This window comes from Podarcis melisellensis, assembly GCF_964234715.1.
Source record: "Podarcis melisellensis genome assembly, chromosome: 8".
Lineage (NCBI taxonomy): Eukaryota > Metazoa > Chordata > Lepidosauria > Squamata > Lacertidae > Podarcis > Podarcis melisellensis.
This window is the reverse complement of record NC_138540.1, coordinates 54896330-54923736: the sequence shown is the minus strand read 5'-3', so window position 1 is coordinate 54923736 and position 27407 is coordinate 54896330. Positions and strand designations below refer to the sequence as shown.

Here is a 27407-nt window from a genome sequence, read left to right as displayed (position 1 = left end):
GAGCAAATTTCACTTATCCAGAGGCATCTCTTATCTGGACATGGCTTCTAACCTGAAGTGTTCTCTCCCCCCGCCCCTTCGCCACCCCACAGTCTCTTTTTCAAAAGGTCAGGTTCATGCTTCTGATTAAATATTAGCAAGGAAGAAGCAACATCAGCAGAGCTGTGAACTCTGAGAGAAAGAGTGAAAAACGCGACATTAGTGGGCAAGATGAAGCTGTAACAAATAGGCTTACTGCAGGAGGAAAATCCTACAGTGAACATTAAGGCACCATGAAGCAGAACAAACCACTTCAAGTGTGACTCGGAGAGAGAATAGGCTTTGTGCAAAAGGGGCCTCTCCCACACCTTTGCATGCAAGAGAGAGGGAGAGCAGTCAAAGTGAGGAGAAAGAGGTTGTGGGGAAGTATCATTTTGTGTGTCCTGTTAGCATCTGACCCCTTTCAGTGAAGTGAACTGTGTTAAATTAGAGTAAGGATGGTCTGCAGCCAAAGGGCAACCAAAATGGCCGAGGGGATGAATCACCTCCCCCATGAGGAAAGATTGCAGCATTTGGGGTGTTTTAGTTTAGAGAAAAGGTGAAGAAGAGGCAACATGGCAGAAGTTCATAAAATTATACGTGAATAGAGAAATGTTTTTCTCCCTGTCTCATAATGCTGTAACTTGGGGACGTCCAATGAAGATGAACACTGGAAGATTCAAAACTGATAAAAGAGAGTTCTCTATGCAGTATACATGGTTAAACTGTGGAACTCATCTCCACAGGAGGCAGTGATGGCCACCCACCTAGAGGATTAGGCAAATTCATAGCCACAATGGCTATGCTGACTCCACTGTCAGAGGCATTATGCCTCTGAGTAACAGGTGCTGGAAACCATAGGCAAAAATAAAAATAAAAAGCCATGGCTTGTTTGCTTGCCTGTGAGATGACACGTTGCTTGTTGAACTAAACCACGGTTAAGGTTATGTGTGTGCACAGTCAAAGCCAAATCAAATGCAGCCACCAAGAAGACCCACCATTCGATGCTATGGGCCTTACTTCACCCTCAAGATGCATGCCAGTTTAGCCATGGGGCTTTCTTCCTAAAATATCTGTGGTTAAATAAAGCAGAGTTTACTGAATGCTTCTAAATGTCTTTCTGAAGTGACTTGAGCTTGATAGTGATACTGATACAACTCAATGGGAAATAAAGACTGGGGTGGCTTACCTGCCACAGATGCAGGTGTAGGAAGTGTGTCGCATGCCGCCGCGTTTGTAGCAGTAGTGCTGAAACAGGCTGCAAAACAAAGGAGACAGAAGTTTGTTGAGGACCAAACAAAAAAAAAGCAACGAACAATGCAACGTTGAAAGAACCAGGACTTATTTGTTGAAAGAACCAGGACTAATTAGGTGCCTGAAGAAAATGGTAGAGAAGCAACTAGAAGAATTGCAAAGAAAGTCTATTTAAGCTTCAGCAGGAGCAAATCCATCCCCTAACCTTCAAAGTTTACCTGTCACTGGAGCTAAACAAGTAACAATTCAAGAGATGACCAAAAGCCGACTGTCCCCCCCCCCCAGGTTGTTGCTTTGCTTTGGAAAGTAAGAAGCTCCCTCCTTCTCCCTCTTTTTGTTCCCCAACCCTGAAGTTTCTTTGACGACAGGTGAGAGTGGGAGGAGAGGGGAAGTTGCAGGAGTCCCTTGCAGGAAGCAATCTCTCTCTCAAAAGACTTCCTGAAGCAAAGAACTGCCCGTCTCTTCACGTGACGATAAAGGCATCCTGCAGGAGGAGCTCTTCCGCCTTCCCAAGAGCTCCAGCATCCCCCTAGGACATGATGGATGCTCTGCCATCAGGCAAGGACAGATGCACCCAAAGTACAATTAATATAGGATTAACTGCTTTAAGAGTCAAGCACATATTAGAGCCCCTTTCAGTCTTGGTGAAATATACTCTAATTACAATCCAATTCCCTTTTAATACTGAAAGGATTGGGGGGAGGGGGGAAGACCTCATTTGTTGTAATATTAAAATCATTTCATTAACAAGGAGTGATAATGGAACCCATTCAGATTTCAGAGACGTTCGCAAGCCTTTGGCAGCTGCTGCGACAAATGCAAGCTATTAGACGGACATTTAAGATATTGCTTCAGCTACACACCCGGTTAGATATATCTAACTGCTTAATGAGACACTAGGATGGACAGTCCCAACACTATTATGCACATATCAAGGAGATGAATGTGTCACATTTCACAGGTTGCTGAACCTCACAAATGTTTTTTGGGGAAACCTGACAGGCACCCGCCCAGGATGTTATAGGCAAAGCATGCTGTGCTTCTAGATAAACTTTCTGTTACAGGATCTTAGCCATGAACAGCCAGGTCCAAAATGAGCACTGCTAAGATATCATTAATCAACAAAACTCTGCAATAGGAATGAAAAGAAAATGGAAACGCCACCAGCATGAAACAGGAACCGGAAGCTACTAGATACCTTATTAATATTAATAACACCCATAATTAAAAAGTAGTCGTGCTTCCGACATGTCTCCTTAGCAACCCAAAGGAAGAAAAGTTCCCCCTGGCTATATCTGATCAATAGCCAATGTGTGCTGAGGGTGACACCCCTTAATACAGGAAGGTTATACTGATTAACTTAAAAGGAGGGTCCGATTTTATACAGGCTCTGGCTACGATTCCTAATCATTTCCTTGGAAGAGGCAGGAGTTAGGAAAATGAAAGCATTTCATAAGTCTACTGGAGATATGGATTCCAAAAATAATAGTAGTAATAATAATAATAAATCAAAGGAAGTGATCATGGTGAGTAGCCTGGCTCAGATAATGTGCTACAAATGGAAACAGCTAGCTAAATTTAGAGCCCAGATCTTAAGAAAACTCTAGAGATCAATTTGGAGCAAGCGTGTCAACAAGTTAAGCTCTTAACAAGCATTTGGGTCGACAGTGCAATGCTTCAAAAGTGCGAGGCACAACAAAGCTTTGGTACATCATCCACAATGTTCTGAGGGACTGGGATGTTCTGATGTATTTTAGAAGCATGTTAAAATTAAAGGCATCTTACAGCACAAGGAACATTTGGCAACCTTGAATTTAAAATATTAAAATCTGAATGATTTTTCCTGGTATTCTCATGGTGAACCAGCTCTGAAGACACGAGCTAGGATAGTCATAGTATGATGAGGAGACAATGTATTTGCTTCTGATCAGCACACTTACAAGCACCCTCCTTTGTGGCCCAGAAACCTAATGTCCTTGGATGGTCTGAATATTTGTTTGATGGTTGTTCTCCCACCTCATGTGAAAATCCTGTCCCTCTTACACCCTCGGAGGTCACCATGGCCTTTATTCGGGTGTTATAGAAGCGTAGGGGTTCCAGTTGTGAGGAGTGGGGCGTGCAGATGAGCCTGCTGGCTGTTCACCTCCATTACCACCACCCTCTGGGAGTTGAAATGCAACTGCCTGGAGCAGAGAAATCTCTTGCACTTCTGTGATGTCAAACCATGGAAAACTGGGGAGCAGTGAGGGAGCTCACAAGAGCAGAGGTTGGCTCCTCATGTCACACAGTTACTTTCCAACTTGCGGAGCATGAAGCCAGCACACTCATCCCAGTAAGCACCCCTCAGACGTGCACTTTCCACATCTCAGTAGGGCTCACATTACAGCATTTGGTCCTGCACTGATGTTAACAGCAGCCACTGTTCTGATATATCCAGGGCTGACGTGACAGTGCCCAACCTCAACTACAAGCTTGAGCATGAATCCAACCATGGCTAGAATAAGCTGGATGCAGATTTAAGGCAACTCTCAAAGAGGAAGAGAGGAGGATTTACACATGATAGAAAAACATGAGGGGGTGAAGGACTCAGCCACATGTTCTGAATGGCCCAGTTCATGAGTAACACTAAGCCATGGTTTGTTTTGCCTAAGTGTGGCTTTTCTTAACTTTTGAACCCAGCCAAGCAGACTAACCATGGTTTCTTGTTAGCTTGTAAACCATGGCTTGCTTTAACTATGGTTTGGCATTATGTCCAAACCCAACAGCCTTGCTTAACCATGGTTTGTTTGACCAGCCCAAGGACTCCCCAAGCCAAGGAGACCTGAGTGGCTGGGAGACAAACCACAAACTACAAACCACGGCTTAGCCAATGTCCCATCCACAATTTTATGTCTGTACTGGCCTACATGAAAGATGGTCAGCAATTATAGGGAAACTGTAGTTAAAGCAGGGATGGTACATAAACCTTCAAACCCAAGCAGTAGAAACCAATGCCATTTCCCCTTCTTTTCTACAAAACACACAGAAACTGGAGAGACGTTCTCTGAGAGACAAAGCTTAATTGGAAAACGGACAGGTGCCACAGGGGGGGTGGGGGAAGAATGGCAGCTCCGAGTTAATAAATTAAAAGGAAAACAAAACACATCCCAGGGACATCTATCAAGGGTGATTTACGGACAACAAAATCAACAGATCGTTTAAGCTTAAGAGAGGGGAGAGGTGGGTGAGGCATAATTGGCATTTTAATTGTGTAAGAGGATTGTAAATCATCTTCCCTAGTCAAACAGCAAGATCCCCCAATACCACAGATAGCATCACTTGATGGATCCTTCCATCAGTTCAGCCCTTGCCAACTTGGTTCCCTCCATATGTTTTGGCTGATGGGGGCTTTAGTCCAAAAGAGCTGGAGGCCACTTAAGTTGCCAAAGGCTGCAGTGACATTTTCTCTCGTCCATCCAGGTGGGTATATTCCAAACTAGAGTGTTTAGTAAAGTAGGTGTACTGTCTGTCAATGTGTGGGGTGCTAAAATGGGCCACAGCAGGAGTGTGTCTCCAAATATAATGGTCACCTTGTTGGCTTGCATGAAAAGCTGGGTTTAGGGGGCATCGCTTCCCCGCAAAAAAAAAAAAAAATCACAGATAGGTGAGTAAACAAGTGCATTGCCCACATACTGGCACGGAACATGAGCAGAAGACAGTAGAAAACAGGTTGGCATTTAAGCAGAAGGTAAGCTGGCATCCTTGCTACTTGACGTCATTTATCCGGGTACCAAAGGGAAACTGTGGGTGGAAATTGGTCTTGGATTTACCCTCCAAATGCACAGCTAATAATTATATAAACTGCAAGGAAGAATATCCTGTTTTGGTTTAAGCAGGGGTAGCTTATGGGTTTCATAATGGTGTGTCAGACTAAGACCTGGGAGACGAGGGTTCAAATCTCTACTTAGCCATGAAGCTGCTCTCTGGGTGACTTTGGGCCAGTCACTGTCTCTCAGCCTAACCTACCTCACAGGGTTGTTGTGAGGATTAAATGAGGAGGAGGACCATGTTGGTTAACTGTGGCTTAAACGATCACTGGGAGAATCTGAAATCTACTTCTGAAGAAGAAGACCTATGATCCTTTAAGTTGCGAGGCATAATCGGTTCTCTGAGGATGTGGTTCATCTGAGTCCCTTCCCCCACCCCCACAAGACATTTTTTCCATAGGTTTCTGCTTGTTATATAGCAATGACACAGAACCACAAATACTAGCACAACGCCACAATTTCACACTCAATTTAATATGAAATAGGAGTGAGACCACACCAAAAGGTCTTAAGACCCACAGATCTGTTTCATTATTAGTTTTTTAATACTGTAATTTTGGACCTCAATTGGTATATTTTATACTGTTTTTTGTGTTTATTCATAACTATTTATTAACATGGAATTAATGAGGTCTAAATCCTTTGATGACAGAATGATTAAATTGTATGTTAACTAATCCCTCTTTTAATTATGATGCTGTCAGGAACCCATTCGTGGATATATATATATAAAGGAGACATTTATAGGCACCCATTCTTTAAATAAGCAGTATGTTAAGCCAATAATTAGAAGAAATAGTGATTTCAATTATATTTTAATTACTGTTACACATAAAACATGCCTTAATAGATGTAGCATAATACATACTCTCCCTTTATGAATCACTAGTAATTCCTTTTGGGGTGTGATCCAAATAAAGGCATTTTAATACCCATATGCACTGACACAGACGAATGCAGTGAATCTTGTCAGCTTTGCCTGCTGCAATGGATAAAAGATACTTAATCCTCAAACCAAGCTGCTTCTCAAAGAGAGCCATTCTCTTACAGAACTAGAACCCAGAGCGATTCATTGGAGCTGAATGTTGGAAAATGCAGGAAAGACAAAATAAAGCATTTTTCTTCATGCAGCACATAGTTAAACTATGAGATCTACGTGGAGGAACAGTTTGCAAACCTGCTTGAAATTCTGATTTTAAGCCCTGGTTTAACATTAACCATGACTAGGTTCAGTGCAGATAGGAAGCTGCCTTGTCCCAAGTCAGACAGTTATGTATTTATTTCATAAAGATTCATATGCTACTTGATTGTAGGGGGGAAAAACTCAAAGACACCTGGCCTATCTAGCTCAGTACTATCTATTCCATAGGTAGCCACTGTTGGACTACAACTCCCATCATATTTGACCACTGGCCACGCTGGCTGGGGCTGATGGGAATTGTAGTCCAACACCATCTGGATGGCACCACATTGGCTACCCAGGTTATGCTGTCCAGCAGCAGCGCTCCATGGTTTCAGACAGCGATCTTTCCCAGCCCTGCATGGAGATGCATGCAAAGGAGGTGCCTCTAGCTACAGGTCCATCTCTAATGCAACACAAATGCTGCAAAAGGAGCACATTTGGGAGTGTATGCACACATAGGAGACAGGGGAGCATGAAAGAGTGTGTAGCCTTGCATGAGCCATGTGGTATGCCCACTTTCTAAGCCACACCCTGGAGACTGGGAAATCTTGATGTCTGCATTAGGCTAGGGGAAAAGGGCAGAAAGTGCAAACCATTAATTTTTTTTTTTTTGCAAGGTACAGCCACAGTTCAAAACGGCACTTGGAGGGGGCAGTTTAGTTTGCCAAGCAGAATCCCCCACACTTAATCTCTCTCTCTCTTTTGACCTCCTACACATAATATGATGCGTACTCATGCCATGTGACAGTCCCACACTGAGGTGAACACTGTGTGGAAGTGCCACATCACCACTGTCCTTACGGTTAGGGCTATCCCAAAATCAGGGGACCCCAGAAGTCCACTGCTTAAGGACTGAGCCTGTCTGGGCATCTGCCTTGAGTAAAATGCCAAACAGGAATGAGTACAACCTTTTCCTATTCACCGACATTGCACTGTGGGGCAGGGAAATATGCCTGATCAGACCAGGGCTTCATCTAGTCCAGCATCTAGTTTCTAACAGCACCTAGGAAATGGGCACATCCAGAATATTTTGAGGTTGCATGTACAGTGGTACCTTTGGTTAAGTACTTAATTCGTTCCAGAGGTCCTTTCTTAACTTGAAGACCACTTTAGCTAATGGGACCTCCTGCTGCTGCCGCACCGCCGGAGCACGATTGCTGTTCTCATCCTGAAGCAAAGCTTCTTAACCCGAGGTACTATTTCTGGGTTAGCGGAGTCTGTAACCTGAAGCGTATGTAACCTGAGGTACCACTGTATATGTACCATCTTGCCCATTTCTTAAGATCAGTGGGATGTCCCACCCAGGGTGGAGGCACGACCCACGGTGGCATATCCAGCTATGTTGGAGCACACCCATTGAAATGAGGAGGCCCAAGTTAGCCATGTCCATTTCAAAAGGCCTGTTCTTAGTACTGTCTTAGTTGGATACTACCCAAGGTTTTTTCATTGGCTGCTCCAACAAGGTCATGTACCCCATGAAGTCAGGTTCCCCTCCCTCCCTCCCTCCTTCATCTGGCTATCTTTCGCTGACTAGTGAAGACATTTTTATTCTGGCACAGGGCGGGGGGAGAGCTAAAATTTCTGGATGCACATATTAAAATGCATAGCAAACTGACAGCGTAAGATTTATACTGTATATATTTCACATCAGTCTGTGTCAATGGCAAGTTATCTGATGCATGCATGTTACTCTGGTTAACTCTATAGACTTTGGGTAATTGGCCTGTAGGAAGCGAACACACAATAAAACTGAATTATTCTTGCAGTCTTTTGCCCTTGTTTCCTTAAAGGCTGTGTATGATTTGTGGCTTCTGGCTGTACTGTATTTTTACAAAATGTATTAAGAACATTAAGAGCACAGGAACCAACTTCCCACCACCACTCACATAAATCCTTACCACCACCACCACTTAAAGACTATTTCAAGGATTGCCAACTTGGAGCCCACCAGTACCTCCTGTGGTGCCTGCAAAAAGGTCTCAGTAAATATCCCCTCAAAAATAAACAAGACTGGAGGAAGCATGCCCACCCATTTGGGGCTCCTTTCACCTTTTCTGCTTTTTCAGACGCACCACCATTTTGTGTTATATCCACCCCACAGCAGGCATTTATGTCACACACCCCAGAGCTGATATTTAGTGACTGATGGTGCTCACAGGACTTTCTCAAAACTCCAAATGTACCCGCTAGTCCTCAAAACACTGGTGATCCCTGGACTCCTTCAACAGTGGGAGAGAGAGAGAAATGGAAAGCGGAAGACGACGGAGTGCAAGAGAAAGAAAAGGTGAGCAGGGCTGTTCCATTGATGGCCTTTGCACATCCCTCACCTGTCACCTGGAGGCAGCTATTGCACCAGGCTACCTGGGCTGCCTCCATCCCAGCTGGCCATTATCAAACGTCCCCCCAGCCCGCCCTCAACTTTGCTTTCCCCTCTAACTCCTCTTTTACTTTTGTGTTGTGTCTTTTAGACTGCAAGCCTGCGGGCAGGGACTGACTTACAGCTGCTCTGGGAATCTTTTCGGCTAAAGAGCGGGGCGAAAATGCTCTAAATAAAACAAGATGAACGAAGGAGCTATGAGAGGCATCAATGAGATGGCAATACAATGTGGAGAAACAAAAGAATAATCTGGCGCTGCACCATCTGTCCGATGGAACAAAACACTTCTCTGCTTCTCCCCCCATTCTGTCATCTCTGCCACTATCAGAATTATTGATGGAATATTTAACTTATCCATTCAGTTTCCAAAACAGAACTCTTTCCCAATAAAAGTAATGCCCAGAATGGAAGCCTCTGAGACTTCTTTTTTCCTTCTTCCCAGAGTAATAATGTTCATTTTAACCTTGATGGGGGACTTAACTAATTTATGAGGTAATTTCAGTAATAACCATACATTAATTTTACATCTCCTTTTCTCCTGTTTGGATAGGTTTGGGCCACTAGGAATTATGTAAAGACAGACAATAGGCTGCTAGGGATTTCAAGTGAGTAATGCACTGTGTTTAAAACCTTTCAATCAAATTAATAATGCGCAGAGCTATCCACTGTGTAATTGCTTCTAATATATTCAGATTCAGAAGTCAGCATTAATAGACTATATAGATGGTATTTTTCCTGCAGGAAATTATACTGGTTTAATTTCACATTCTCACTATAAATCCCAGGCCAACATGGTCCCTCTGCAACCTCTGGGTCACAATCAAAAATCAGCATTTCATGAGCACAGTCCTAATAATAATTTTATAATGTCATTCTCGACAAGAGTGGAGATATGGGATTCTGAGATTATGAGGGCAGAAAAAGTTGCATAGTGAAGTGGGGACAGAAATGGGCCTTCTGAGGTGAGAGAAACAGTTTAGAAGCAAGTGCTATAGAGCTTAAGATATACAGTGTGGATGAGAGGGAAAGGGTTTGCATATCTCTGTTCAGGAATGGAGTTGAATGACCTACTTTGTAGGGTTGTTGTGCATGGAGGAAAAGAGGAAATTATCCCCCACATAGTGCCTTGAAAGAAGGGTGGGATGCAATCAAGGAACTTTTGGGAGACAGGCGAGGTCTGCCTTCAGCCATCAGTTCAAAACACTGAACTGTAGGTAGGATTTTTATAGACCTATTTGGTTAAGTGTAATAAAATGTTGGTATGTCTGAGTGAAAATTTCAAATATGAAACTACTCTAATTTCCAGTGATCAATTTGCACAGGTTTTGCAAATGACACCCTTAAGCAATCATCTAAGCCCATATCACGGTTGATGGTGAATTTGCAAGTAAAGTATACAATTTAAGCATGTCAATTTTTTATTTTCTTCCCAGTGCGAACTTGTGGCTCAACCTCATTTGTTTATTAAAACATTCATAGACCACCATTCATTAAAATAGCACAGATAAAATCAATACAACAAAACAGTTGAATGCTAAAAAACCCCACAAATACTAGAGATAGCCAGAATTTCCAAGAGAGCTGGTACTAAACGTAAGAGATCTGTATTCTTTTTAAAAAAAGAATCTGGACAAAAGTCCCTCCTTAAAAACTCACTTTTTGTTTTTATTTTCTCACAACAATGCACATTTCCAAATGCATGAACACAAGGGCCCGAACAGTTCTGCTCATGTATAATCCATCCTTTAAATATTATACATTACTACTATGGGTATTTTTGGTTTCCTGGGACAGCCCAACACTCTTGATAAATTATAGTTATTAAATGTATTTCTAAATGCTGCCAGCACCAGCATGGTTACTTATATTACACTGCAGTTCCAGTGTCAAGATTTTACTGCAATCAGTGATTTGAGACTTGACAAGATGAAACTGGAGCTTGTATGCCTATAGCATAAAACTGTACGAGTCATCCCTTGCACTGTACTTGATAAAGTGTCAGAAGAGATTTTCGTAGGTTGCCTTACTATCCTTCAGTTGTTTCAATGCATTTGGGGAAAAAGAAAGAAGAAAACTTCCATCACCAGTACAGAAGAGTTGGCCAACTATGGCTGTTTAAACCATTCTGGACTCTTCCAGTTCTCAAAGTTGATGTTGCACCACCAGACCCAAGAAGTCTCTATATTAAGGTATCTGCCACATATCCTAATCAGGCCTTCATCCCCAACAAGACCATAGGAGATGTTCTGGAAACAGTGGGGGGCTTCTCTGTGCTGACATGTATTTTAAACAAATACCTAAAAATAGACACATACAGTGTTCAAACAAGACCTATTTTGTACTTCAGCATCGTTCTGAAGTACTGAAAAGCATCCATTGAGTAGGTCCAACGAGTACGTTTTCAGGACAGCGTCTTCATGTTCAACCTGAAAAGGCAATCCCCTTATCCGCAGTTTGATCATTTGGGTGTCAACATTTCCCCAAAAGAAAGTAGCAAATTCTAATGGAGAGATGTTTCCATCATTTGAAAAGGAGACAACCATCCGTATCCTGTCAAGGTTTAGTGTATCATGGGAGAAGAGGACCAATCTAGAAAGGACATAACACCAACAAGACTATTGCAGGGTCCAGCTAGATCTTATGTCACTAAGAATGTCACCTCCCAGTTCTCTCCAGTCATGAAGAAAAGCAGATATCCTTCAACTCACTTAAGGATATACTTCAACTATGGTGTTTAGCAGTGGGTAACCTTTTCCCCACTGAGGGATGGATTCCCTTGGAGGGCTGCAGGTAAAGGTGGATGAGGCTAGGAATGGAAGAGGATGGAGCCAAACTACTCTCTGTTTCCATCTTACACAAACACATGTCCGTCCACCCACATCTCATCTCCCTTTTCTCCCTCACTCTGCTTTTGTCTCTCCGAGGAAGAACTTGCCACCTTGTCCTTAAGAACATAAGAATGGTCTGTTGAATCAGGCTATGGGCCCATGTAGTCCAGCATCCTGTTCTCACTGTGACCAACCAGATGCCTGTGGGAAACCCTCAAGCAGGACCCGAGAACAAGACCAGTCTCTACTCCCATGGCCTCCAGCAGCAGATACTCAGAAGCATCACTGCCACCAACTGTGGTGGCAGAACACAGCCATCACGGCTGGTGGCTGCCTCCTGTGGGAACATGTTCAACTATGCACTGCATGAAGAAGTACCTTCTTGTATCTGTCTTCCTTCCCTTTCCCCCGGAGGCCCAACCTTCAAATGCAGCAGCTATAATATATATTTTACATCAACATCTTAGAGGTTTTTTATGATTAATGATTTATGGATAAAATGGAAAAAGTGACTCCCTTGTGCATGGGGAGTTTGGGAAGGCAGAGCAATGTGGCATTGGGTGTTGTGAGGATCTCTTTCATTGCTGCCTTTAAGTAAGAGAAAGGAGCTGTGCACTTCTGGGTAAATAATAAATTACTGTTCCAGGAGTGGGAGAAAAGAAAGCACTTCAAGAACACAACTGGCCTGCGAGGTCCTCCAATCTCTCTCTGCCTACATCTTAGGAGCCCTGGACATACAGAATGAGTGAAAGGCTGCCCAGAGGATTACACCATTTGCCACAAATTACCTCTTTATGGAAGAATCAATTTTATAGTCTTCTGAATCTCAAACACTTGGTGTTTCAATACAATGGAATTACTCTTTGGAAAGCCAGACCCAAGACGGATGACTCTGGAGAGCTCACAGACAGGCCGAGGGAGCCGTCAGCCATTAAGACCATCACCTACGGAGAGCTCATGCATCATAGGGAAAAAGTTTGGCGATGGAAAAGATGCAATCAGTCATTAACACCAGGCAGCTCAGAATGACATCTGGACGGCCTTAATACGCAATTCATCTTTGAGCACTTAGCCCAAACTCAAAGCCAATGAATGTACAACAGAAGCAAACAGGTACATCATTATGGGAGTTAGAGCTATTGGCTTTCTGATTTTAGCACTTTCTTCTTTAGCAGTTTTGACAGGAACCCACATGGATACCTAGCTAACTACTCAGATCATTGTGAGGGGTGGGAAGACATATGAGTGATGATTTCCAACATATTTTTCAAGTACACCTATGAACCTTACAATGCAACAGGTCCAAATGGAAAACGCAATCTCTCAATTTTCTTCTTGTATGACTATCCCAACATAATTCTCAATGACATCTTATGCAAGTTGCCTATTCAGAAGTAAGCCTCACTGGTAGTGTCTAAACATGCTCCAAACTTGGGTGTTGCTGTTGGGATTCTTAGATTTCTAACAAATTTCTTAGTTGCTGGGATAATATATTCAGTCAACAAGAGCTAACTAGATCTAGATATGCACAGAGCCACCTCAGACTTGCAATCAGAAGGCATGGCTTTCAAGCTACTTAAAGGTTATTTGCTGTAGTTCCTAATACTTAAAATAAATTTCAAAAGTTTTACTTGCTGATATGGAAAGTAAAATAGTACTATAGGCCTGATTTCTATGTAATAAGAATATTTGCTCTCAGAATGCCGAGAGAATTTAGCCAGGAACAGAAATTCGAAAAGATAGTTGAAAGACAGTCAGTAGGATTTTTGTTCAGGGCCCTATATATTCTTCTCAGAGCCTGTCCCACAAAGTTTCCAACAGTTGAGGGTGGGGGTTGGGTTTGCCTATAACTTCTCTTCTTCCCCAGTCAACCCAATGGATGTAGTTTTAAGCATTCTTTACATGCATTAAGTTTGTTTGGATTCTGAATAATTAAAAATAAATATGTTCTTTCATCAAGCCAAAGAGTTACACAAAGACTGCCAGGAGATGTGAATATACATATTTATAAATGCCTGTCACACCAGCTAGGAAAATCCACTTACCCTCACTAGATCTTATGATCTGATCAGAATTGCATATCTTCGTGTTCAGAGAAAAATATTATAATTAATATTTTAAAATGAGCTTAACATCACACTGTCTATTTTAAGTAAACAGTAATTATAATGTTTGCTAATCGAGTTTCCTGTGCAATAGCTCAAGTGGCAATTTGTCCCTGAGAAGTTACGGAAACAAAATTAGGAAAACAGAATTTCGGGGTGGGGGGAAAAGCAACAATGATTAGTTTGCACATTCTGCTAACCCAGCCAGCCTTCCTCCAAATCTTGATGGGCTCATTCTATCACTTGAAGCCAGCACAGCCAACACTCAGGAGAATGATGGGAGTCGGAGCCCCAATCATCTGGAGGGCACCACCTGTGGGGAAGGCTGACCTATAGCTTCCCAGGGAAGGGAGAGAAGGGGGAAACTAGCTCAGACCAGATTATGTACACACCACCATATACTTTGGCTCCAGTGTGCTCCCACTGGTGTTTGAAACAGAGGACAATGAAGCCATTAGCCACATTCCATCTTTATCCTGCAGCTTCTGTTTGATGCAATTTCCCTCAAACTAGCTTCCATCTAATTTGAAAACCGAAGCCGCGGTCAACCACATGGAAGTACACAGTGTGTACAGTTTGGACAGCCGTAACGCATGCATAGGTGACAGCTTTGTGAATTGTCATATGGCCAGGGGTGGGACAATGTGACTTTAAGAGGACTTGGGGATTGTTAAGTAAAAAAAAGGCCGAAGAACTGAAATCACTGGTTAGAGAAGAGCAACTGCGGTGAAGAGAAGATCTCCCGGGAACTCAGTGGGGAGTTCCGGAGGGAGTGATGGAACTGCTGGAGCAGAGAGAGCGAGCTTTGGCAAGGGTCCTGAATAGCAGCCTGAGTGTCTCTAATGGCAAGCAGACAGCTCAAAGATTTCATACAGAGTCCTCAGCTCTTGGGTTGGCGGAATGGCTTAGGCACCTGGGCAACAGGTTTTGAATATATAGTTGTAGTGTATGTGAAATGCTGGACCGGAGGGAGAGCTTCAGCAGGGGTTCCTGAATAGAAGCCCAAGTGCCTCCAGAGGCAAGTGAAGAACTGGATGGCTTCATGTATAGGACTCCTTGTTTGGCCTTGGTGAGAATTAACCAGGATAGAGGGTCACAGAGTAATCAGCAATGGGTCTTGGATAGAGGGAGGAACTGAACCTCTCAAAACTGCCCTTTTGAAAGCCAGCCGCCTGGTCTAGTAAACATCCTGATTTAAATCAATAGCAGCCTAATTTAAAGTATCCTTTAAAGCTAGCACAACTACTTGTTTTATTAAATTGATATTTCAAAATAACATACCTTTTGCTTTGCTTTGTTCACTTTGAAAAGCATTTTCTGCATGCTGAAATTACAGGCTTCTGGTGGGGGAGACTGAGCTTTATGACCGACTGGTAATATAAATAGATGGTGGAAAGGGCTGGGCAATAAATAAGTAAATAACAGTAGAGGCTTTTTTAAAACAAATTGGTGGTAGTGTTGGTAGGATAGCAATAGATGGGAATCCTCCATGCTGGGATAATACAGAGGAAAAATCCTCCCCAAGGGGTTTTTGAAATATTTTCCCTAATGTGGCATGCAACAGTTTTGGTGGTGGATAGGAATCAGGGGGTGCCATTGTGTTCCTTCTGCTGATTCCCATTTTCCTTTTCCTACTTGGGATGCTCACCCTTTCTATGACAATTCCAGACATTCAGGGATTATGTACCTTAACTAGCGACACCACAATATGCCAATGCCACTGAAGAAAGCCAGTGCAGAGTGAAGACAACGCTTCCTGGACTGGTTATGACTGATCCACTGCTGCCCTCACTCTGAATCGGCAGACACCATCTTTCAATGCAATTCTCAAAAGGGGCAAAATGGATTGTTGCTACTGCCACAAATGCATTCATAAAAATCTCCCCCTACCCTCTGGCTCTTTGGCTCAGCCCTAGCTTTGATCTCCCTGATTAGATGCAAAGAGTGCAAATAGATTTTCAGTCAGCAACTGTATAGAACGGCTATTATTAATAGGTGCTACAGTACCACGGCAGCAACCAGGGGGTGGGGGTGGCGTCGCCGTCCTTGATTTAGACTAGATTACGTGAAAACTAGCAGAGAGACCTTCCAATAACTTTTAAAAATTCAATTCTGAAGGCGAGCTTCTTTTGCTGTCACAACTGGTTAGGCACAATCACAAGACTGTTCGCTGCAAAATGACATATTTTGCTAAATGCATATGTAACACAGACATATAGCTTTGCGCAGGGAGAAATTGGTCAATTTTGCTATTTGCAATATATTCACTAGCAAGACACTCTGAAAAGGAGTGATTAGAGACTGCAATGGATTAAAAAACCAACAACCATAAGAGGTCACAAACAAAATGCTAAAATCCACAATGTATATTAATGTGCAACATCCTGGAGTCTCTTTCTCCCTTACCAACTTTCTCACTTTGCTATAACTGACTACGAAATAGCATTTTTACTAGGAACAAGCTTTGAGGAATTTAATACCTGTCATATCAATGCACATTATAGAAGGAGTGGGGAATCTTTTTCAACCTGTGAGACACATTCCCTTCTAGCCAACCTGGCAAGGGGCACATGCCAGTGATGGGTGAAGCCAGAGGGTTTTGGTTTTTTTTTTTACCTTTGTACAGTAAGCTAGTTCCCACACATACCACCCATCCAGGCAAGCAAGCAAGCAAGCAAGCAAGCAAGCAAGCAAGCAAGCAAGCGGCATTATCAGGGTTGAAGGACACATCCCAGCCAGTCAAAAACACTCAAGGCAGGTGCAAAGCAGGGCTAGTGGAGGTGGGGAGGTGGCCTGGAAGGAGTCCCAAGGGCAGCTGCATTTGGTTGGCCCCTAGGCCTGAGGTATCCCCTCTCACATTAGAGAACCCAAAGAACAGATAAAGCCTGCCAGAGGGAAAGTAATAAATAGCAAGTCATGATGCATCGCATGAAAGTAGAGCAGGGTTGGAGAGAGGAAATGGAATGGATGATTATAAACAAGATTGGCCACAGAAGCTTAGGGGTGAGGACTCCAAGGGGTTAAGTCAGAAGAGGTTGGTTTTGAGTTGAAGATGTACCAATCAAGAGAATTTCTGCAAAACTGCATAAATTCACAAACTTTCAGTTGAATACGGGAGCTGAATTCCCTTCATGAAGGATTCAGATGTGCACACAAAAGGGATAACTATCCTTTCTATTCAAACAGCTGAAAGTTGCAAACACCCGTGGCACCATCAGAGCAGGACCCTGGGGCAGAAATCTAGAGCCTCACAGAGACAGATGAGCAGGAGGTGCCCAAAATGTGCAACAGGACTGGCTTGCTACGTTTTGAAACAACACACATTACTATCTAAAGAGCCTCCCACCCCAGGTAGAACTTTGGATAAACTGTATTGAGAGTCTTGTTTGGTCTGACTGGCAGGATATAAAGTTTAATAAAATGTAATAAAGCGATGGCTGCCCTTTTTATTATGTGAAGTTGCAAGATATTGCCTGACCTCTATAGGACTCACAGATAATCTTTAAATGCTTCCTTGATTAAAAAAGAAGTAGGAAGCGAATCCCACATCATCTGGGTTAAGACTGCAACCTTAATTTTACAAATCCATGATCCAAGCTCACCTGCATTGCGAACTCCCTGTCTTAGTGTTCATTCTGTCTCTGCACTTATTTGACATTCAGAGACTCCAAGATGAGAAGATCATCTCAGCCCTAGTCACTTGTGGCATTTGCTCGGGCAAATCGGAGGAATATCCAACGGCAATAGGTGTTACGGAAATGGGGTATGCCCTCCAAGGCACCCATGGCAAGCTGCCTTCTTCCCCCTTGGCATATTACTACTTGCCCCACATCCTGATGTCATTACACACATTTCTTGGCTCTTCCAAGGAGCCTCTTCCAAATGCATGCAGAAAATTTACTGGTCTTTTTCTAGTCGGATGGTCCTTACATTTACATTTGCCATTCCAGGCTTGAAAAGAAAAGAGGGAGCTTTCCTTAAAACACAGGCAAGGGTGGGGCAGGGAAGTTTAGTAAAAATGTCTGCAGACTAGTAAGTTGCTGACTTATTTGCAAAGCTGTTCCCCCCTGAACACATAAGGTTTATATATTACCCCTGCCAAAGTTTGTGCCTTGCCACCATCTAGCCATTTCTAAATCATCTAACATTCCCCCCTCTCTCTATATAAAGGCACTATCGCCCAGGGAGGGGAAAAGAAATAAGTTGATTCTTGTGCATTTTTCCTGGTAACAAAGATGTTCCATCATTGCTTTCTCCACATAAACACTCTAATATTCTGAACATTATTTTCACTTTAGGGATCTGAATTGGCTATTAACAGAGTAAACATCAGAACGCCCAGCATTTCAAGGCTTTATAGCCCATGAATGAAATATTCCAAATTGCAAAATAATGATGGGGATCCTGGAAACTAACAAAACCCCAGCATTTTCCTTGGGTAGAAAATCAGAGAGGGAAGGACAGAAGAAGCCACAGAAGCACAGTCAAAGGCTCTCCTCTCACAAAAGTCTGTTTGCGAGAATAAAGATGCATTATGCAAATGCCACCTCTTCAGCATTCATGATATTCACACAAATTCACTCAGTACATACAGAACCCCTTTGTTGCCCACAACAAAATCAGTTCTACCTCAAGCATAATTAATTATTGCAGCACATGAATACAAAATAAAAAAAATAAAAATGCAAGGAAAAATAATGTTTGAGGCATTGCAAAGGATTTGAGAGGGCCAATGACTAACATGAAAAGCAAGGACAGGCTAGAGTAAGTGCGTGTTTTTGTGTGTGTGTGAGTCTGTTAAACACCTCTTCAGCTACTTACTGAAAAACCTATTTCTTTGGACCGGAAAACCGAAGATATCATGTACACGTTCCTGAAAAACCAATCGCTTACGAACAATGCTTGACAAAAATGGCCCACTTACTCTGTGGATGCTTACTCCTGAACAAGTGCTCTTTAGACAAAAACTGGCAATCATTTCCCATGGATGACGACAACTAAAGGTACAGATTGCACCACCCAGCCCTCTTATATGGAACATGAAGTAGCTTTCAGCTATAGAACAGCTCTATCCGCCACAAAGCGAGACGGCTGCCTATTCCTCTAACCCACTGTATTGTGATTTGGCGGTAATCTTTTACAGATGCTGACCAGAGTGCCAGTGTTGTGCTGCGGATAGTGAGACCAGGGTTCAAACCCCCAATCAGACGTGAAGCTCACTGAGCAGCTGAGGCAAGACAGGGCAAACTCGTTTACACAACACATGAAAACAGCAGTGGAGGACCAGTGGCCCGAAGCCACACCCATCTGCCCATCGTCTGATGCCCTATGATAGGCATAGGCAAGCTCGGCCCTCCAGATGTTTTGGGACTACAATTCCCATCATCCCTGACCACTGGTTCTGTTAGCTAGGGATGATGGGAGTTGTAGTCCCCAAACATCTGGAGGGTCAAGTTTGACTATGCCTGCCCTATGAAGTCAGGTGTAGGACAGGGAAAGCCGCAGCTGCAAATAGCACCCGATTTGAGCTGCCAATGCTCCCTTGCGGCAGCTGCAGCTTTACCTTTGAGGCTATTCAAATTTAGCAACCTAACCTGACAAGCTGCTTTCGTCAGGGAGAGGATACGCTGGGGAGCTCCTGATCCCTGATGAAAGCAACTCCACAGGGAAAGGCACCACATCAAAACCACATTCAAAAGGTTAAGCCTCAGCTGCAAAGGACAATTGGGAGTGCACAAATTCAATCCCTTTGTAGCCATGGTTTTACCTTTCCAGGTACTTTCCAGGACTGTGCTTTCTGGTGAATCCGTGATGCTTTAGGGCAGGTTTTCCCAAACTTGGGTCTCTAAGCTAGGGATGATGGGAGTCATAGTCCAAAAACAGCTGGAGACCCAAGTTTGGGAAACCCTGCTTTAGGGATTTCCTGTTATTCTAAAGCAGCAATGCAGCAGCAAGCAAAGGCTCTAGCAGCTCAGTCTGCTGCTTGTGGCTGGAAAGCCAAACAGGAAGTTTGTGACTGTTGCCATGGGAACAAAGGGGCAGTCCATTCTGTACTGAGCACCGGATGTTAGCTCAGTGGGTTTGTCATATGACCTGTACTGGAGGTACATGGGTGAAGTTTATTCTAACTGCTGATGAGTGCAGACATGTTTTCTCTGTACTGAAGTAAAAGACAGGAATAAAAGATGTAAATAGATTTCTGTCTGCTTCTTTCCCCTCCCTGGGGACACCAAAGGGGAGAGAGGAAGAACGGTGTGTTTTTCTCACAGTCTGGGAAGAATCGCCGAGACCTCGGCTGCTTATCAGCAGAGCGGCGCAGCCGGGAGGTCACAAGGAATATCTGCCGGTGCCTGGAAGACTGGCACATCCCTCTGACCGGGCAGAATTCTAACATTTCCCTTAGAACCGTATTGACAGGATGCTGGGCAAAAAGAGAGATGGGGGTGGGGCAGATCACTGCTGCGGCTCTCAGCCCCACAGGGGCGTGGAGTGGTGGCTGCATCTGACACGGTGGTGTAATATCTCAAGGTAGCTTCAGCCCATCCCATGGTTCATTCATTGGCCACCCAGCATGTTGCTGGGCAATCTCTAATATAAATTAATAATCAGGGCTTATACAGTGGTACCTCTGGATGTGAATGGGATCCATTCCGGAGCCCCGTTCGCAACCTGAGTAGAACATAACACGCGACTGTGTGTCTGTGCGTGCACGGGTCGCGTTTCGTCGCTTCCATGCATGACATCATTTTGAGCGTCTGCACATGCGTGAGCGGCGAAACCCGGAAGTAACGTGTTCCGTTACCTCCGGGTCGTCGTGGAGCGTAACTCGAAAACGCTCAACCTGAAGCATATCTAACCCAAGGTATGACTGTATTATATCCAGAGAGGGGCAATGACTGTCAGAAGGGAGGCTTGGAGATCAGGCCTTGAGATAAGCAGACAACAATTCAAAGCAACCTGAGCAAAGAAGGAGGGTTGGGCATGCTCTGTGCTGAAAACATTCTGCATGTAGAAATGCTGAGTTCTGCAACCTCTGGAATTCTGCAACCACATTAAAGCACATTTCCATAATGCGATCGTTTTGCACATTTAGTTTGCTTCTTCTGCCAATCACCTCTTGGGCCAAAGTGCTACAACACAGAGCTGAAGCTCCAGAAATCTTACTTGTTTGCTGTCTGGCTTTGGAGATCTCACCATCCACACACTTTCAGACTATAAGAGCGAAAAAGATGTTCTTCAATAATTATACATACGCGGATGTTCTCAAGTCACTGAAAGAACACTGAACGCCTGTCCTTCTGTAACTGTGAGATTATTGGGGAAAATTCCTGAATGCACAGAGCTCTGTGAGCGTTGGTGTTAATCTGCATTGAATGGGAAAAGCAGATAACTACTCAGCCACAGGGCCACACACCAGAAAGCCAAAACATGTGTGCATCATGTTGGATTGTCTGGTCAATATAAATAATGTGCTAGGCAAATTGGGAGGATATGCTCAGAGTGTCCAGTTGGAATCTCCGTATTCTGACTGAGCAAAAGGCAAAATCTCGTTTCCTCTATTTGCTTGTGTGCTCTCTTCCCACCATGTGGAGCAAATATGCAGTCTTTATGAACGTCCTAACACTAACATGCATGATACAAGCATTTCAATCGTCTCCAGCTGAACTTGCATCTGGGGCGCCAAGGCTCTCAAGCTCTATATCAGCAGGACCTATCGCTCACTTTCAAAACCCAGCCCTTAAATCCAAGACACCACCTCAGCAGAGCGCAACAGCTAATTGGGGAGCCATCCCCGTTCCCCTGGGAGGAATCCGTTCTCTTCAAAAGCAGACAGACAGATTGTAAAGCCAGCGCTGAAAATCAAAAGGAAGTCACTCCTCATTATCAGCTTAAGAATTTCTCCGGTTCTCAGCAGAGAAGCTATTTCACTGCCGCTTGATCTCAAAAGCCACCAGCAATGTCTTCAGGCACACGCGACGTAGCACAACAGCTAAGGCTCATTTTCTTTCTAGCTCCTAAAGCCAGATGAATTTACATCTGCAGCCCATTTGAAATAGTAATAATAACTGGGGGGTGGGGAGTGGGCACTGCCAAAAAAGACAATTAATCAACCTGGGAACTGTCCCAGGTTCAAATGAGAGAAAAAAATATGTAAAACCAGCTTGATACAACCCCAGAGTTAAAAACAACAACAACAACAGGGCGGGGGAAGCTGCTACTTGATCCCAGCATAAAAGGCAGGGTAATAATATATGTGTGTTTGTGTGTACAATTTTTGGAGACCGATAGGGAGTTATTGTGATGCGTCAGCCTGGATTTATCAATGGAAGCAAATCGGAACCAGTAGCACAATGCGGTTCTTTTAAAAAAGAAAGAGAAATGAGATGCCTGTATGAAGAGAAATGTTCCTGCTCCTCCACTGACTCTTACTCCCAATACATAGAGGGCACTAGGATAGCAAATGCAGGCGTAGGAGAATCAGGTGTACCCTTATTTTAGGGAGTCATCCGTGTCTTTAATTAATTAAAGTTTTTAATGACATGATTCCCAGTGCCATTCACAATAAGGAGAAAATTACAATTATAGGAAGGAGAAAAATACAAATAATACTCCAATAAAATCCAAAACTGTACAACCTCCCTCCGCCCAACACAAAAAACCTACAAGCAACTTCACAGTGCCACATTTTGAGCTCAAATCATCTCATAATAGCTAAAAATCATAGGGAGAAAACAGAGACAATGCAGCATCATCAGTCTTCCATACTGCTAATTAAGAAAGAAGAGAGTTGAAGAATGATGCAGGTAGTGCTTTTCAAGTATCCACCACAGAACACACAAAGATGCCCATAGGAATATTGGGGGGGGGGGGGAGCTAGGAACATAAGAAGAGCCTGCTGGATCAGGCCAATGACTCACCTAATCCAGCATCTTGTTCTCACAGTGGCCAACCAGATGTCCCTGTGCAAAACCCGCAAGCAGGACCTGAGCACAAGTGCTCTCCCCCCTCCCCACCATGCGCAGTTTCCAGTAGTTGGTGTTCAGAAGCATTACTCTGCCTGCCCACCTGGTTGTGCAGTGAAAACTCCTGAGGCAATGCCCAATTGGCAGAACCTGAAGGCAGTCACTTCACTGTAGAAAGGGATGGGAACCCTCAGCAATCAGGATTTCCATTCCTGGGCTGGAGCATTTCACACGATGCAGAGCATTTCAGACTCTGCTAATCACAAATCTGGGATGGAACTGTCGGCACATGTTATTCAGGGAGCAGAGCCAGCCCCGCAAGCTCCCTCACATGCCTTGTCATATATGCCTACAGGGCTTCTGTCACACCAGCACCCATTAAACCAATTCCTCACACAAAAGCATGTATATATCCTAACATTTCAACAAGAGATGCGCAAAAGCCAGTCAATCAGTTTCTGTTCCGTGTCAGTTTTGCCAATACATCTGCATGAGATTTGCATTTAAATAAGTTCCGGGGAAAAGGGTGTTTGCAGCACCTATTTAAATACTTCTTCCCTGCCCTGCCTTGCACACCAACACATGTAGACAGAGGCTCTTATGGGTACATAGGAAAGGGATCCCGATTTGGACAGGTGCAGGCTTGCCAAAGGACATGGAATTCAGGAGATATGATTCGGAAGTTCAGGAATTGGGAAAGATGTTTGGGACTGGGTGGAAGCAACTAAGATGTCCCAACAGCTTCCACACCCCAACCACCAAGCTTTTAAAAAGACGAGGCATGGTGCACACGTTGGGATTGCAAACACACATTCCTCTGGGGTGGGTGGCTCTGCTCCCCTCTGTGAGGTGACGATTAGTTCTGCCCCCTTCCGTTCAGCCTCCTCCTCCTAAGTTATCTTCCCCCCTGCCCTCAGCCGCCTCAGCATCCACCGAGACTCTGATCTGCTGGGAGGTGGAGAGGAAGAGCTGGTATCCCTGCTCCCAAAGTTGCTGAAGTTGAGGCACACGAGGGAAAGACCCCGCCCCACAAAAAACCCTATTTCCCACTATTTTGCTTCTCACCCCATTTCTTCCTCCTCCTCCTCCTGTGTTGGGGCCTGCCAAACTGATCCCGACTCCAGCAGAGCTGCAGGGCTCATTACATTTTCTTTGATAATGCGCAAGATTTAAAGGTATTCTGATATAGTTTTTGTTTAACCGCTATGTAAAATTCAAGAAGTATGAAATCCGAAAGATCACTAGGTTAGGATCTAGAGATCAGGTCAATTTTTACAGCAGTTTAAAGACTAAGATCCTCAAGCAACCTCTAATTGCAATATGGTAATGAAAGGAGCCCAACAATGTCAGGAGGCAAAAGGTTTTGATATTTTGGAGAAGGGAGGGTGAGGGATAGAATCACAGAACTGTAGAGTTGGAAGGGACCCTGAGGATCATCTAGTCCAACCCCCTGAAATGCAGGAATATGCAACTGTTCCATGTGGGGATCGAACCTGCAACCTTGGTGTCAACAGCACCATCCTCTAACCAACTGAGCTATCAATCAATGGCACAATTTGGGAATGGAGAATGTGATTTAGTAACAGCGCAGCCTCTTTTGCAAAATGAGATTTAAAATGCCAATTGACAACATAAAAAGAGCCCTGCAGATGGATGGACTCACAGAGTCCAGCAACCTGTCCTCACAGTGGCCAACTAGAAGCCAGGAAGAGAAGCCCGCAAGCAGGACCGGAGCATAAGAGCATCTCCCTCTGTTTCCCAGCAACTGGTATTCAGAAATATACTTCCACTGACAGTGGCGGTAGTACATAGTCATCACTGGCAAATTGTTATAATGGTGACAGAGAAAGCTGGGTGATCCCCTCCCCCGGTTCCATTTCCAAAGCCATACGAAAGAAACTTGGTTTGACAATAAAATAATACAAAATAGTAATAAATGCTGGAGATAGCACTGACCTCCAAATTCAGGAAAGGCTTTCAAGGTTGCCCTGCAGAGTGAATGCTCCATGACTTGCCCTAAGTGTTTTACTCCACCTATCTCTTGTAGAAGACAAAGTGCTTTGTCTGCTGCTACCGAGAATGAAAGCAAAGAGTAGCCCTCCCCCCTTTAATCTTCCACACATTTTTTAAAAAATTTTTTTACAAGGCCAACAGGCTCAGTTCCATCTGAAACAGCTTATCTTTTGTTTGAGAAAAGCTGTAAGATGAAGCGTGCGTGAGAGAAAATTAAGACGTTGATCGTGAACCAAGCAAGGAAGTTCACTCGGCAGCGCAACTGAATTGGATCAAACCCAACCTCTACAAAAGGAGCTTTTCTCTCAAGAACCTGTCAGATTCAGAAGAGATTTCTTTACTACCACAGCCGGCATTGTCATCGGCCCGCTAATGCAAACAGGTGGCTTTCTATTCCCTGCTACAAGCCAAGAGGACAGAGAGACAGAGATGTAGGGCAACGTGACAGTGCCACAATGAAGAGAAACAGAGGGAGAGTTATTTGAAGCTCTGCCATAACAGCAGCACACCCCCCCACACACCCAGAGCCCCCTCAAGGGATCACAATGACCTTTATTGAGTTTTGTTAAAATGTAGGAAATGTACGATCATCTCAAGGAACAACACAAAGACACACAAATGGAAGAGAAATCCACTAGGAATTCCTCAAGCCGTACCGGGAGAGAAAAAGAAGGTAACAGTCGACATAGAGTCACCTGAGTTGGAGGTCATGCTGGCAGGTCCTATGAAGGTCTAATACTGCATGTAAAAGTGGGGCTGGAGAGTGGAGAAGAATGGCAATATATCTCACATTTGACAACCAATACACCCATTGGGTTTCAGATAATACATGGGTAAAGGTAAAGGGATCCCTAACCATTAGGTCCAGTCGTAACCGACTCTGGGGTTGCAGCGCTCAGCTCACTTTATTGGCCGAGGGAGCCGGCGTACAGCTTCCAGGTCATGTGGCCAGCATGACTAAGCCACTTCTGGCGAACCAGAGCAGCGCATGGAAACGCTGCTTACCTTCCCGCCGGAGTGGTACCTATTTATCTACTTGCACTTTGACGTGCTTTCGAACTGCTAGGTTGGCAAGAACAGGGACCGAGCAACGGGAGCTCACCCCGTCACGGGGATTCGAACTGCCGACCTTTTGATTGGCAAGTCCTAGGCTCTGTGGTTTAACCCACAGCGCCACCCGCGTCCCTTCAGTACATGGGTAGAAGAGTCTAAAAAGCCCAAGGCACAAATTTTCACAACCCTCTAGTGGCTATGGTGACTAATTTACCAGAAGTAATGTATTCAGCATTAACTCTGGAAGTACCACATGTGGAGTACCGAGTACAGTTCTGGTCGCCTCCCCTCCAAAAGAATATGGTAGAGTTGGAAAAGGGTCAGAAAAGGGCAACTGAAGCAATCAGGAGGGTGGAGAAACTGCCCTATGAGGAAATGTTGCAGAGTTTGGGACTTTATAGCTTTAAAGCAGCGAGCAAGAGATGACATGATAGAAGCTTATAAAATTATGCATGGCATGGAGAAAGTGGACCGAGAAGTGTTATACTCCCTCGATCATAAACAATACAACTCACTAATGAAGCTGAATATTGGAGGATTCAGGACAGATAAAAGAAAGGACCTCACACAGCGCATAGTTGAACTGCAGATCTCTCTCTCCCAGGAGGCAGGGATGGCCACCAACTTGGACGGCCTTAAAAGATGATTTGAACAAATTCATGGAGTGGGGGTGCTATTGATGACTACTAGCCATGATGGCAGGGACACAGGTGGCACTGTGGGTTAAAGCCTCAGCGCCTAGGACTTGCTGATCGAAAGGTCGGTGGTTCGAATCCCTGCGGCGGGGTGCGCTCCCGCTGCTCGGTCCCAGCGCCTGCCAACCTAGCAGTTCGAAAGCACCTCCGGGTGCAAGTAGATAAATAGGGACCGCTTACCAGCGGGAAGGTAAACGGCGTTTCCGTGTGCAGCTCTGGCTCGCCAGAGCAGCGATGTCACACTGGCCATGTGACCCGGAAGTGTCTCCGGACAGCGCTGGCCCCTGGCCTCTTAAGTGAGATGGGCGCACAACCCCAGAGTCTGTCAAGACTGGCCCGTACGGGCAGGGGTACCTTTACCTTTACCTTTAGCCATGATGGCAATGCTCTACCTCCATAGTTGGAGCCAGCAATGCTTCTGAACAGCAGTGGCTGGAAACCACGAGAGGGGAGAAGGTTTGGGTCCTGCTTTCAGTCTTCCCACAGGCATCTGGTTGGCCACTGTGAGAACAAGATGCTGGACCAGATGGGCTGTTTTCCTGATCCAGCAGGCAATTCTTATGTTCTTAAATTGTTTTCCTGGCACTGTGGCTAGCCTACACTGCTACTCCAACCTCCCTGCCCACATGCCATGCGTGCAAAGCTCTGCCCTATGCAGCAGAGAGCACAACTATGCTTGCTCAGGGGCAGCCCAGAGGCTGCAGAACCCCACTGGCATGCGTTAAAGACCAATTCATTTACAAGCGTTTTTATACTGCCCTTCAAATATATTCCCAGAGTGCTTCATAAAGCAAATAAATCGACCAATTTAAATGCACATACAGAAAATATTTAGTAAGATAAAAGCCACAAAAAATATAAAAGCAACATAAAACAGTCAGCAGGATTAGAAATATATCTAACAAGCTTGGGGGAAATAAAACGGTATCTGGCTGGGACAATAGCTGTAGCCAGGCCCTGCCTCACTGTTCTGGGAAGAACTTTCCAGAACTGGGGCATCCCAGTGAGAAGGCCCTGTCCCTTGCCTCACCACACAAAGAAAGGCCTCCACTGACGATTTCAGGATACATATAGGGGTGTACGTAGACAAGAAGGCCTTCAAGTACCCTGGT

General features: G+C 44.3%; 1 protein-coding gene across 1 annotated transcript in view; it reads right to left on the bottom strand.

Moving 5' to 3' along the window:
• Positions 1-27407, bottom strand: part of PEPD (peptidase D) — a 120519-nt gene that overhangs the window by 32465 nt on the left and 60647 nt on the right. Inside the window, exon 10 of the mRNA XM_081922786.1 lies at positions 1208-1276. Coding sequence (XP_081778912.1) covers positions 1208-1276 — 69 coding nt within the window. The remainder of the gene's footprint in view (positions 1-1207; positions 1277-27407) is intronic.